The sequence below is a fragment of the Kryptolebias marmoratus genome, linkage group LG1 (genome assembly GCF_001649575.2).
Source record: "Kryptolebias marmoratus isolate JLee-2015 linkage group LG1, ASM164957v2, whole genome shotgun sequence".
NCBI classification, from domain to species: domain Eukaryota; kingdom Metazoa; phylum Chordata; class Actinopteri; order Cyprinodontiformes; family Rivulidae; genus Kryptolebias; species Kryptolebias marmoratus.
The window spans coordinates 25,729,967-25,744,014 of record NC_051430.1 but is presented as its reverse complement, the minus strand read 5'-3'; the positions used below and the strand labels follow the sequence as shown (position 1 = coordinate 25,744,014).

Below are 14,048 nucleotides of genomic sequence, written 5' to 3'. Positions count from 1 at the left end.
TATCCCTTACGGGTCTTCGTAGGATCGTTCCCCTCTACGTTTGAAAGCGAAAAAACGTTCCAGTGACATTTACTGTCGGACCTTTTTAAAATGTGACACACAGCGGAAGTAAACATTAAAGCGGATAGCGTTCTCTCTGATTACATTGGAATATTTCCCCTTGTAATGACGCAACGATGTCTTCGGTTCAGTGTGTGAGACAGTTTGTCAACGAGCGACTAACTGCGGCGGCAGAGGAGATAATTGACGTTTTTGAAAGAACTATCGCTGATTACGAGAAAGAAATCAGCCGTCAGCGCAGGCTGCTCAGTATCGTTTGGAAACCTCAAGTAAAGCTACACAGGGCAGGTTTGTAAGGCCTTCCTTATCTGTAAATACTGAAGTATGGGGGTTTTAACTTGTGTTTGGTAGCAACAGTTTAAATCTAACTCTGTAGAGATAATGGGGTTCTTTCGTGTCCGTTTACTGCGAAAAAAGGAAGAAAAAATATATGTATATAAAAAAAGAACTGCAATTATAATCTCACTCATTACAGCTGTTATGTCAATATAGTGAGAAGATCAGAAATGAAACAATCTGATAGTCATTTATAGTGTTTACTACTGTACTTCTTAGTATATATGTGAAGCTTTAAAACATAAATGTTAATCAGATAACCCTGATTTAAAGCCATGTTTAACTTTTGTGCTTTGATAATGGTAGACATCTTTTCCCTTAATAATAATAATAATAATAATAATAATAATAATACTGACAAAAAACACACTAATATAACTCCAATGTGAAAATTACCTTCTATTTATTCTATATACAAAATCTTCTTTCACAGATGTTTTTTTTTTTATCAGTTTTGCTTTTCCTGGATCCTGTCCATGATTTCTATCAAGGCTGTTTTAAAAAGTTTGCTGAAAAAAATGTTTATTTCCACAATAAACCTTTTCCATATGAACCTAAATCCACACAAATCTAAAATCTGAGTTGCAAGCATAACTCCCAGCATGATTAAATGCAAAAAAAGGTACTTTGTTTGGGCTTTCACCGCCTGATGTAGCCTCCTTTTTGAAAGTATCATATTCAGAAGCAAAACTATAGAGTTTGGGTTTTCAGCAGAACTATAGAAATTCACATTTTGCTGAAAACCCAAATTCCAGTTCTGCTTTTTTTTCAGTTAACCTATTAGTTTCTTGTTTTTTGTGTCACTTTTCTCCTCCAGTGCTTCCTCAACATTTCATTGAGGAGAAGAAGGTTCAGACAGAGCAGCATCTCAGTGAACAGGGGAGTGACGTCACTTTGGATCGGAAGGATTTAGAGCCTGAACAAGTTGAAGAAAAACATGGAGAACTCTTCATCAGTAATGACAAAGAGCAGCTTGTACTCAAAGAGGAAACTGAAACTCTGTCCATGAGTCTTTCTTGTGATGAAGGTGAAAAGAGTGTAAATGAAATTGTCTGCAGTAATCCTGCCAAATCTCAGAATGCAGTAGAAGAGCAGCCCCTAGACAACGTGTCCATTAAAAGTTCTACTTTACCAGAACACAATACTGACAATCAGCTCATCTCTAATTATTCTCGTTTATCTGAGAGTCGAGATCACAATGAAAGCAAGCATGCAGGATCAGTACCAGCTGGATGTGTTGAGACAAAATTGCAGAGGAGACACCGCAGAGTGAATGAGCAACATCATTCCTTCATGCTAAGGGCTCCTATTTATACTCGGTCGGGTAAACAGTGTGAGTTTTTTTGTGACACCTGTGGGAAAGCATTCCCATTCAAGTCCAAACTGATCCGGCACCAGAGGATCCACACAGGAGTCAAGCCTTATTGTTGCCACATCTGTGGCAAAAGATTTAACCAGACATCGATACTGAAAGTCCATCAAAGGATACACACAGGCGAGAGGCCGTATTCGTGTGACCTGTGTGGAAAAAGATTCAATCAGAAATCAATTCTGAACGTTCATAAAAGGATCCACTCAATGGAGAGGCCATATTCCTGCGACATCTGTGGAAGGAGATTCAATGAGAAATCTAAACTGGACTCTCATGTCATTTGGCACACAGGTGAGAACAATATTCTTTATGAAATTTATGCAAAAAAGTGTTTATGGGGAAAAATGATTGAACAAAAGGTTGTAAAATTAATCTTGCAAATGTGGTGTCTTAATTTGAAGCACTTCAGTTTCTGTTTTAGGATCTTGCTGTCTTACAACAGAAAGAGAACAAAATATAAAAAATATAATAATATTGAGATTTTAGTTCAGTTCATTTATATTTTTAAAGGACCTATTTATAACAACAAAGTCTCAAAGAGCTACAGAGAAATAATAAAATGGTCCACTTCAAATCCAGTTCAGCACAATCAGCTTTAATTTATTTATGATCTAATTGAATTCGGTGCCATCAGAATCAAATTCAAATCTGATTACAGTCCAATTTAATCAATCCCTGCCCTGTTTAATTCAATACAGTCAGATTCAATGTATTAGTGACTTTAAAATGCAAGTTTGTGAAGAAGCTATCGACTTAAGGAAGCACTGAATCTTCCCTTTCATTTAGTCCCTCATCCTGAGCATGCATGAGGAGGATGAACAACAGGAGAGAAGAAATTGTCTTTTTTTAAACATAAAATGATCATAAAAAAGGACAAAACACCAGGTCAAAAATATGCACTTATTTTTTTTTCTAAATCATAAAAATAATTGTGAATACATGTATGAAGAGCAAAAAAGGTAATAAATAGCACATTATTAAAAGGAACAAATTAGTGTTAACACAAGCCTGCCATGACTCTAAGCTGTTTTTAATATGAGTCCATAAAAGAGTTCAAGTCAGAAGCAAAAAGATTAAAGCTGCTGCAGAATTTGAGAAACACATACTAATGTAAGGCGTGTGTGGAAGCTTAGGGATTTAGAAATGATTACACATCATTTACAATCGTTTAATCTACTAACGTCTTTTATTTTATTAAAATTGTTACCTTTATTGTGCTTTTTTTTTTCTTTCCAGATATACCACAGCCAGATTCCTTTGTGGAGGAGAATTTTTTTACTGAACAGCAGCTCTTTAATTATGAGAGGAACTCCAGTTTGGACCCAAAGAACTTTGAGTTTTTTACAATTAAAGAAGAACAGGAAGAGCTCTGCACCAGTCCGGACAAAGAGCAGCTCGTACTCAAGCAGGAGGCTGATGCATTTATGACAACTCTTCCGTGCAACATAGGTGATCAGGGTGTAGCTCAAACTCTCTACAGGAATCCCTTTGAATGTCAGAGTTCAGCAGAGGAACAGTCTGGAGATATATCAGAGTGCAGAGGAGGCAAACGACCAGAGAAGAGACATCATGGCATCAATGTATATAATCCTGTCATGTTAAAGACTAACTTTAATATGTATATGGGTAAAAAATGTGAATATAAATGTGACACTTGTGAGAAAACATTTCAGTTTAAGTCCAGGCTGCTCAGACACTTTCGAATCCACACGGGAGTGAGGCCATTCTGCTGCCACATCTGTGGGAAGAGGTTCAATCAGAAATCCATCCTGCAAGTTCATCAGCGAATCCACACGGGCGAGAGGCCGTTTTCCTGTGACATCTGCGGCAAAACCTTCAATCAGAAATCCATACTGAACGTCCACAAAAGAATCCACACGGGCGAGAGGCCGTACTCCTGCCAAATCTGCGGCAAAAGGTTCAACCAGAAATCCATACTGGATGTTCATTTCAGAACGCACACAGGCGAAAGGCCCTATTCCTGCAAGGTATGTGGAAAACGTCTGAAAAGTCAGTCTAGCCTCTTGGTTCACATGAAACGACACGCAAACAAGGAGGCGTATTCCTGTGAAATGTGGGAGGGATTTCCGACTTAAGCATTTCCTGAAAATCTGCACTGGAAGCTACAGGGGAGAGAACCTGTACCTTCCTTCAAACTTTAGGAAAACCATTTGCTCTCGTGTAAATATTAAAGGAGCACAACAGATGAGAAACACTAACTCCATGGAAAAAAAAAAAAACTACTGTTGGGCATTTCAATATGAAAAGTACTTAAGGATAACACACTGCATCTTTGTTGTCCTGACATTTCCTGTCAAAGCAGAAGGTGGGATTTAAATTGTAATGACTTACTCTGAATCGGATCGTGTTGACACTAAAGGGGTCATGTTAATATCAGAATATGGTTGTGCATGTAAACAGACTTTTGGATGAAGTGATTGAAGAGAAAAGTAAAGGACGTGTGCATGCAGATAAATGTTTCTTGCTTTTTTTTTTTTGTTGTTGATTTTGTGTTTTGGTCAGAATCTGTAGCCTTGATACAGCACAAAGAAAGTCTTTTCTGTAGATCAAGTTGTTTGCCTTTTGTCACTATGCTGCAAGGGAAACACTGCAACTTCTGCAGTGCACAAACTGATTTTATGCTGCTGCCTGTGCAATCCAGAAACCTACAAACTTCTCTTATTGTTTGGGGTCGTAAACAGTCCTAGTCTCTTATTAAAATAAAGTGTTGTGTGTTTTTGACACGTATAGACTGGGATGTGCATGTGATGTTATCATAGATAAGTGCGCTTACAAGTGTTTGTAATGTATCACATGCAGGCTGTATTTACACATTACATGCATATTTATTTTATTTTTTTTAACCAAAGTGGGTGAAGTTTTGGTTTGAAGCCAGTGCTCAGATTAGAGCCACTTCTTTTTCTGTATACTGGTACTTTGTTTGCATCAACTCTTTGTTTGGACCAGAATAGAGTCACTTATGTCAGCGGCCGGGGTTAATTGGACCAATCAGACAATTTTAAATGTTGTTTATAGTCCATCAAGATGTTGGCTTATAAGAAAAAACAAGACCAGGTCTGATCTGTGTAAACAAAATCCTCTGCCTGCACTGCAGTCCTCCACAATAACTCCAGCACCAGTCCTGGACCAGCCCTGGACCAGCATTCGATCTGCTTTGACTGATTCTAAGACTGTTAGATTGCTCTTGAAATAAAGTAAATTGTATTTATTGTTTGGCTGAATTAGCAATTTATTATCTGGATTTATAACAAATGAAAGAGAGGTTTCTTTCTTTCTTTTTGCATTTGTCTAAGACAAAAATGATTGTAAAAGGTGTTTATTTTTACATTTTACATTGGAATTAAAAAGCCACGAACCTACTGCGGGTTTGTGAAGGAAGTGAATTGGTGGTTAAAATTATATAAATTATTATTTTTAAGAATTTGTTGATAGTTTTATGATTTTATTTTGAGGATGTAAGAAAGTACTGGAACAGAAATGTTCCCACACCATAATGCTTTTCGTGATACTGTACCTTTCTCCTCTTTGGTCAACTTGTTCAAAGTGCTCTTTTCTTTTTTTTGTCCTGGTTTCTTTTTTCTCATCCATTGTTCACTGTGTTAAAAAAGAACTGCATACCATATAATCTTCTAGTGTGCAACGAGATTCAGTTTTCAAATGTTCCAGTTAGAAAAGCTAGACTTTTGGATCAGCGACATCTGTGGAGGAAAGTTTGTCCTTTTGGACTTGGAGCTCTATGTCAGAACCGATAGACTGAAGAAAAGGAAAACTGTTAGAAACTTAACGTGTCTTCTTTAATCGGACCATCTCATTTTATGAAACAACGCTCTGCCTGAGACTGACCACCTAAGTGTATTCATCAGTACAAATGCATCTTGTTAAACTGTAAATGTGTAAAAATACAACTTTGGACAGTGTCAAGTGTCGATTTTCTGTATGTTCTTTGAACTTTATGTAAAAAAAAAAGAAAAAAACGTAGGATTATTTGTCAGGCAGCATCGCGTATGAAGAATTTAGTTTATTACTTTGCCAAAACACAGAGAATGCAAAAAGGTGAAGATGTGAAGGAATGATGTTTTGTTTTAATTAACATCAATGCAATGTAAGTTTACAAGTTATTAAAGGAAAAGATGGGAATTATATGTCATTAGATTTTTTTCTAGATTTTCAAGAGCAAAACTGACATCTTGTTTCCAAAGTTTCGTGTTACTTCTTTACATGTGTTATGAGAAGTTTGATGTAGAATATGTTGAAGAAGACTCTCAGTCACCTAGGGATAATAATGTGTTTAAACGAAGGCAGCTGAACTTTTCCATTAGTTTTTATTTGTATTTTTTTACACATGTTCATGACAGCAAGAAGGGAGGAGAGGGAGGGTGATTTGTGTCCGAGTTCAGCTCCTAAAGCTTATAAGTTTGAAACTCTGAACTTTTCAGTTTGAGCTGAGAAAACTCCTCAGTTAAGAAGTGATGCATCTTCAAAACTTACAAAGACGTCTGATTGCCTTCATTTAAACCTACTTTGAATCTGAAGTGGCGTCTGAAAATGTTATTTTGTGTGCTCTCTTTGATTTAGTTTTATATTTCAAATGTTTTGCAACTATCCATCCCTTTTCTTTACCTGCGTCTTATTTTCTGGGTCACAGGGGACCTCATTTTCAGCAGTTATTGTGCAAAAGGCTGGGTGCAAGTCCATCACAGGGACACATAGAGACAGTCGAGACAAACAACCATTCACACTCTTATTTTGTAACTAGTTAAACCCACTCATTGACTGATTTGTTGCTCGGTGCTTTGAAGGGAACACAAACCTGCTGATGTGACATGTGGTAAACTGGTTGGTGACATGGGAGAAAAGAAAGGTTATTATTCACACTGGAATTTCAAATTTCATACTGTATAATTAATGATGCAGACTACAAATATCAATCTTTGTTTTCAGGAGAGCATACACTGACTGGTGCCTAAATAAAACTGAAGACTGAAGTGATCTTTCTTGTTTTCATTTCATGTATTACAGCTTTCCTGATTGTTCTGTTTCGCATGAATATTCATATCTTTATTTAAAAAAGAACTCCACTAATATGACCATGAAAAAAACCTAATGCAGCTTAACTCACATGTAGATATATTTTGTTGCATCTTCAAATTAACAATTGATGCCACATTTCAACATAATTTAAGTAAGAAAATAAAATACTGGAAAGTTCATTGCCATGTCAATGCCAAGCCGCTAGGGGGCGGTAAAAGCAAATGTTTCTTTTTGTAAATACTGCCCCTCCATGCGGAAGCGAACCGTAAAGTGCGAAGCAAGTTTGGTCGGATCGACGGGCTGTCTGTCTTTCCTTTTTTTAATGAAGTAGCCTCTTTTCAGTTTTAAAAATGTATCCAGTCCACATCATGCGTAAATTCGTCTGTGACCGATTAACTGCGGCTGCGCAGGAAATACTGGGAGCCTTTGAGAAGAGGGTCGAAGACTACGAGGCGGAGATCGCTCGCCAGCGCGGACTGTTGGATAAGGTGTTCTCACACGAGACAAAGTTACAACAGACAGGTCAGTCAACGTGTTCGTAACGAAACCGGGGGCAGCTAAACGTTAAACTGCTCGACAGGAACGTAAACCGAGTAGTTGTCGCGCATTTCCTGGTCCCGGTTCGAGCTGCTCCCTCGCAGACCCAGTCCGACAGGTGGGACGCGTCGGGCGATTTCTAAAGAATAACAACGACGCCGCCTGAGATTAAAACTTTGCATTATCGGGTGCAGCGCCTCTTCGTGGAGCTAATGCGTGAAAAAAAAGTCAAATGAAATTAAAACAAATCACGTCGCTCGTGCACAGATGTTAATTTACGCAAACATGTGTCGTGTAAAGGGGAGAATGAGCTGCATACGCGGAAGTTGCCGTCGAGACATAAATGAAAACGTCAAAGTAATGTTTCTGTCACATTCCCCAAGGCTCTATGTTCCAGTAAAGTTTGTATATGTTTGTGTACATATTTGTTATTATTCAAGGGAGTGTAATATCCAGACCTAACCAGTTCTACCACAGTCAAGTGGCTCTTTTCTTTTTTTTTACATGTTTGAACATTTTTACTCCAGAAACTGTTGCCTATTATAGCTCCAGGAGAGGACAGAAAGTGTGATACTAATTGCTTCCTTATATTTATGTTTTTTTTATTTCATGTCATATACATAAGCACGCGTTAAAAGATGAATCACATTATTTTGGAGCATGTGTATGACTCCTTTTTTTAGTTTTTAAAGTCTTGATCGCACGCTCTATACTTTGTTGTTCCTCTTTTTGAGAAGCCCTTGAGTTTCTCAGCCTTCTTTAAAGTAAAAAAATAAATAAAAAATAGATGAGTCATTAGATTTGACCACTTGTTAATGCATACTTGCAAAGTACATTTTTTGCACTGTTAAGTGTTAAAACGAATACGTGATGATGGCAACAGAGACGGAAACCTTTTAGGGTTTTAGATAAAAACGATTGCATCTAACTAATATTTCACAAGACAGTCATGATAAATAAACCATATTAAAAATAAGATTTTAGCATCAGTTGAAAGATATTCTCTGCTTTCTCATAAATTGATTACATTGATTACATTTGCTGATGGGAGCCATTTAGTGATAACAGAAAGTATTAAAGAAATGTAGTAGATAATATTTATCTTGTTAGAGCAACCATCAGGCCAAGGACTTGTACTGAATTATGGTTTAAATGTTACCAGGCCACACAGAAATCTTTCAAACCATTTTAATAAAATGTATATAAATATTTTTATACTGGTCTGAAGTATGTGTATATATATATATATATATATATATATATATATATATATATATATAGAAAAATTATGACTTGTTTGCCAATCTTTCCTGCGCTTGACTCAGTTGAGGTTATTTCTTATATTCTAACAAACCTACAAGATAACCTTGGAGAACTTCTTGTTCCTCATTAGTACATGGGAAAGTTGTTTTGCATGATGCAGATAAAGTTGGGGGACCTTTGTGTTAAAGAATAAACCAAGAGGTCAGTCAGTCATAACACCAAGCAACAGAATCACTTCATTAAAACAGCTGAGGGCAGGAAAGACTTCCACATATTTTAATTACACATTTTTCTCTAATGCGATATTCTCTTAGACAGTATTTGAGGTGATTCTTTATTAAAGAAGAGAGAAAATCACCTGTGTTCACAATAGGTTTGGTATTAATGTAGCTCAGCAAGAACCCAAGTTTATTTCATTATTTTAGCTTGTACATTAGTATAATACATTTATATCTGTTAACATTTTCAGTCCCTGGTTAAAGGACTGATAAGATAAGTTTATAAACTTAGCACAAAAAGTAAGATTTCTTGACTACAACATATTGTATCAAACGTTCTCGTCACTGTTTGTGTCTGTCGTTTTCTTCAGAAATACCTCTGAGTGAAGAACAGTCCCGCCCGAACCCGCACAGTAACAACGAGGCAGGGTCCAGATTTGTACTAGATGTTACAAAAATTAAAGATGAACACGAGGAAATGTGCATCAGTGAGGAACGACAGCAGCATCCGCCGCCGCATCAGACAACTTCAGCTTGTGAGCCAAATGTCTCCAGTAATCACCCTCAGCCTTCGGACTTTGCGAATATTGATCCTCCATCTCACATCTCGGACAAAGATGGAGACCCTGAATCTGACGGGGAGACGTCAGCTGTCTCAGCGGCACACATCGACCAGCTGCTCCTCCATGAAAACTCCTGCGAAGCTGAAAGTCAACAACGTGCAGCTGACTGTGATGACTGTGAAGGTTTAGCTGGACACGTAGAGGCATCCCTAAATGAGAAGAGTTCTGCTACGAGATGTGAGGAAACCTCAGTAGAAAACACCCTTTTTGCTGAATGTTTTGATGAAATGCTCGATCAAATAAATGATGATGAGAAGACAGCATCACACGTGGATACTGAGCACTTTTCAGATATGGACTGTGATGACTCAAACGCAACACCAGCCACTAATGCAGAGTTGGAGAAAAGTCATGCTGAGAGCACACATTCAGCCAGTAGTACTGAAGTAATGCAGGTAGAGACCACAACTACAAATAATGAGCAAGCACAAGACACGGTGCAAAGAAGTGAGGATAAAACTTCAACCGATGTTACTGAGTCAACTTCTGAAGGACATGAGAAGATTCAAGGTGAGAAATCTGCCATAAGTCTTGAGCCAACTCAGTCTGAGACAAGTCAAGATGGGAGACCAGTGTCGACTTCAAGCACAACACCAAACAAGGCAAGTCAAGAGGGGAAACATGGCTTAACTAAAGATTTGGAGGCAACTCGGGTTGAGAAAAGCAGCGATAAGGACACAGCATTAGCCATATGTGATGAGCCAACATCTGTCGAAAAAAGTCAAGATGAAAAACTAATTTCTGCTGAACATGTTGAGCAAACGCCACATGAGGGAAGTGACGATAAGAACACATCCTCTACTGCAAGTAAAGATTTAAGAACAAACAAAATGAGTAGCAAAGGGACTGCAACCTCATCCAAAAAGACTGGGCCTAAAAAGAAACCTAAGAATGAGAAGACCTCAAAACGAGGTTCTGATCCAAAACCAAAGTCAAATGATCAAAGAACACCCCGCTCCAAATTGAGGTTACACAAGAAACGCACGCAATTAAATGCAGATTCAGCCTCCACAAGCGGCGACGACCCAAAAGATGCAACCTGGGAGCCATCTGACGAGAGTTCAGACGAGACGCCTGTGGAGGAGAAAGCAACATCGTCCTCAAGTTCGAAAGGCAGCGAGTCGGCAAAGAATGAGAACGTTACCAAGGAGAAAACGGCAGAGAGCACAGAAAAAACAGTGAAGAGAAACAGTGAAAGGAAAAAGGCATTAAGTTCTAAATCAAAACATAAACCAAGTGATCGAAGCCAAACATCAAGTAAAAGCAAAGAGTTGGCCTTAAAAAAGAAACCTGGTGCGTCTTCGAAAAGCAAAGAAGGAGCATCACTCAAGAGACAAAATAAGACTCAGAGTCCTGATTTAGAAGCAAAGAAGAGACATAAAGATGGAAGTTCCACATCAGCAAAAAGTAACGAAGGAAAGAAAGATGAGAAACACGGCAAAGACAAAACGGCATCGAACGAAAACCCTGAGCCGTCACCCTACTCCAGCGACGACGCGTCGGCCAACAGCGCCGACGAAAGGGAAAATCCCTTCAAGTGTGACCGCTGTGGCAAAGTGATGTCCAATTTCAAAAACTACAAGTTTCACATGAAGTCCCACACCGTCGAGAAGACCTTCAAATGCGACCTGTGCGAGAAAATGTTCAGGGAGAGCTGGGACCTAAACAAGCACTTAGTGGTCCACTCCGTCGAGAAGCCGTTCAAATGCGACGTCTGTGGAAACGGCTTCAACCGGCGCTACAACCTGGACCTGCACGTTCGGGTGCACACGGGCGAGAAGCCCTACAAGTGCAACACGTGTGGGAAAAGCTTCAGCTCGTGCGTGAATATGAAAAAGCACATACGGATTCACACCGGCGAGAAGCCCTACACCTGCAAGGACTGCGGCAAAGAGTTCGCCGATTCCTCGGCCTTCAAGAATCACCTGCGAGTGCACACGGGGGAGAAGCCCTTCAAGTGCACCTACTGCATGAGGAAGTTCGCCACCAGGACGACTTTGAAGAGGCACACCAGGACGCACACGGGCGAGAAGCCGTACAAGTGCACGGTGTGCGACAAAAACTTTGGTCACAAAACGGACCTGAAGAGTCACATGAGAATGCACACAGGTGAGAAGCCTTATAAGTGCGTCACCTGCGGGGATCAGTTCTCCACCTGGTCAAAACTCAACAAACACAAGCGGGTCCACACAAGCGAAGCCCAGAGCTCCACTCACGAAAAGGCCACTTCGACAAAAGGGAACAAAGTCAAAAGCGAAACAACTTGAGGTACTTTGAGTTGATTTTATGTCTTACAATTCAGGCATCAAATCTCTGCAGAAAGACTTTGCACTTTTTCCTTGTTGGTAATCAGTAATGCATGTGATTCATCTTCTGTTTTAATGTCCTTTTGTTTGAGGTTCTTTTTGCTCTTTTGTGCACAGTGCTTGTTTTTTGTTTTTTTTTACAGTGTTATACTTAATAAAAACATCTTTTCTGTTTAAAGTGGAGAAGCAACATTATTTTTAATCTGAATCAAAGTTTTTGTAAATGGGCCTGCTTAAGTGTGTACAATGCAGCTGTTTTGTGTGTGTGTGTGTGAGTGTATTGAATGCCTTGACAAAACTTGAAACTGAACTCAGTGATTACGATTACTATGACTGTAGTTATTATTTTTTGTTTGTTTGTTTGTGACTCAGACATTTTCCCTGAGGTTCTGCGTGCGTTTAGGTGAAAAGGGGACGTCCGCTTCATTTGATGCTGTTTCTATTATGGATGGAAAAGAGAAACTTGATTGTTCAGACACGGGAGAAGCAGATTGCATTAAGCAAGAAATGCAAAGAATATAAATTAATTGCAGGAAAAACATTGATGCTAAACTCAGACCGAGAACAGACTACTGCGGATTTTAAGGTAATGTCCACCTGCTGTTCAGGGTTGAAACAGAAGGCTCCGAAACTCTGAAGCTTTTGACTTTAAACTTGAAGTTTATTTATCTCTGTCACTGTCTTATAATGTGCTAACCACTGACCCAAACCGTTATTTATTGTATATTCTCTGACAGGCAGATACAGACCAATGAGTGCGCTCACTGTCACCATAATGGACTTTGTAGGAAATCAGGACATGTATGCCTTCTCTCAGCTTAATTTATGGTTCTGATTGTAGTTTGATGTACAACCTACTTTTTTCCCCTCTACTGTAGCCTAAGTGCAAGATTCTGGGTGGTGCAGAATAAGGGATAAAGCTTTGTGAACATATTGTTATTATGTTTCTTATGCTGGGAATCATCCAAACCAAAAGCAAAAAGATGTTTTGTTTAATTAACTCTGAAATCCATAGGTTGTCCATAAGAAGTTGTCTCTGAATAAACGTTATTTTGTGGTTAGATTTGGCAATCATTGTGCCGTCACCTGATCAGTGGGTGTCTCTCAAAGAGACGGTTATAGGTTTGAGGAGATTTTAAAATGGTTACAATATCGGTGTCTAAACTGAATGGTGAATGCTGTGTTTATCAGAAACACATCACTGAGTTCAGTCCGTTTCCATGGTGATTTAACCACATTCAAACAGAACCTCCGTCTTAAAGCTGAAAACTGTTCAGTTTAACGTACCTGGTTAAGAAATTAGTCTTTCCTCAGAATTCTGCCCTCATGTGCTGCATTTACCAAATGTCTCGTGTTTATTGTCATTTATTGTTTTTTTGCAGAAGCTTTAGACTTTCTTCATGTATTTAGGACCTGGGACTCTGGATCAACTCCACACATATCATAGAAAGAACAAAAGCGATTGTAAGAGCCAAATTCCAAAGTTTTGTGCTCTGTATATTTTTGTAACAGCTTTTTTTTTTAATGCCAGGAATTATTAACCTAATGAAAATGTATTTTTCTAATGCTTTAATTATTGTTTATATAAAATAAACATTTTATATTAATATATTCCATCATCTTCTAGCAGTTTTTTGTTCTGAGAATTGTTTTCTTTCTTGTTGCTCTTTTTTTTTAGGTGTTTTGAACAATAACAAGATGCCATTCTGTTTAAACATAATCCAGTTTGGCTGGAATCGACCATCTTTGTTTCAGTTCCCATATTTTGTGGCCTTCAGCAGGAAAAATAATCATTTTATTTGCACAGGTGAAGACTGTACAGAAAAAAAGGTGCAGCTGAGAGTTTGAAGGTTACCAGCGATCAGCTGCCTGCAGCTGCGGAGGAAGAAGTGAGCAGATCTCACTCGTGTTTGGGGACGATATTAACCGTCAGCACAGATACCTTGATCAGCTTTAGAAGCCTGGGATACATTTTGCTTGGATACATCATTGTATGCAGGGGTGGAAATTAGCACCCGCCACCGGCCAAATGTGGGTAAATATTTGAAGTGCCGGATGAATTTGATCAACACACACGCCACTGTGGCGGGTTGGCAATTTTACCAGAAAAGGTGTTATTTGTCCTCTTGATATATAGGGGGCAGCAATGTGCTCGAGTTGCTGCTGTTACGTCGAGCCGCGTTCCCCCATCAGATACGGTTCCCCCTGCGTCTCCGTAAATAATGACTTATCTATTAACAGAATTGTTTAGAGGGGCAAATATTTCTCATTAAAAAAAACA

General features: G+C 38.7%; 2 protein-coding genes across 2 annotated transcripts; both read left to right on the top strand.

Annotated features, from left to right (window-relative positions):
* Window positions 1-76: 76 nt before the first annotated feature.
* Window positions 77-5,824, top strand: LOC108233640 (zinc finger protein 2 homolog). The gene is made up of 3 exons (XM_017412234.3): window positions 77-348; window positions 1,214-2,059; window positions 3,005-5,824. The coding sequence occupies exons 1-3, from the start codon at window positions 177-179 to the stop codon at window positions 3,862-3,864; spliced, it is 1,878 nt and encodes a 625-aa protein (XP_017267723.3). The 5' UTR covers window positions 77-176; the 3' UTR covers window positions 3,865-5,824.
* Window positions 5,825-7,067: 1,243 nt separating this feature from the next.
* On the top strand, window positions 7,068-13,308 carry LOC119617127 (zinc finger protein 37-like). Its single transcript, XM_037976227.1, has 2 exons — window positions 7,068-7,342; window positions 9,210-13,308. The coding sequence occupies exons 1-2, from the start codon at window positions 7,171-7,173 to the stop codon at window positions 11,726-11,728; spliced, it is 2,691 nt and encodes an 896-aa protein (XP_037832155.1). The 5' UTR covers window positions 7,068-7,170; the 3' UTR covers window positions 11,729-13,308.
* Window positions 13,309-14,048: the final 740 nt, after the last annotated feature.

Bases quoted from the DNA above. Each gene is read 5' to 3' on its own strand.
- LOC108233640 (XM_017412234.3), top strand. From the start codon at position 177: ATGTCTTCGGTTCAGTGTGTGAGACAGTTTGTCAACGAGCGACTAACT. The intron at 349-1,213 runs GTTTGTAAGGCC...TTTCTCCTCCAG, and splicing joins AGTAAAGCTACACAGGGCAG to TGCTTCCTCAACATTTCATT. The intron at 2,060-3,004 runs GTGAGAACAATA...TTTTCTTTCCAG, and splicing joins TCATGTCATTTGGCACACAG to ATATACCACAGCCAGATTCC.
- LOC119617127 (XM_037976227.1), top strand. From the start codon at position 7,171: ATGTATCCAGTCCACATCATGCGTAAATTCGTCTGTGACCGATTAACT. The intron at 7,343-9,209 runs GTCAGTCAACGT...CGTTTTCTTCAG, and splicing joins GACAAAGTTACAACAGACAG to AAATACCTCTGAGTGAAGAA.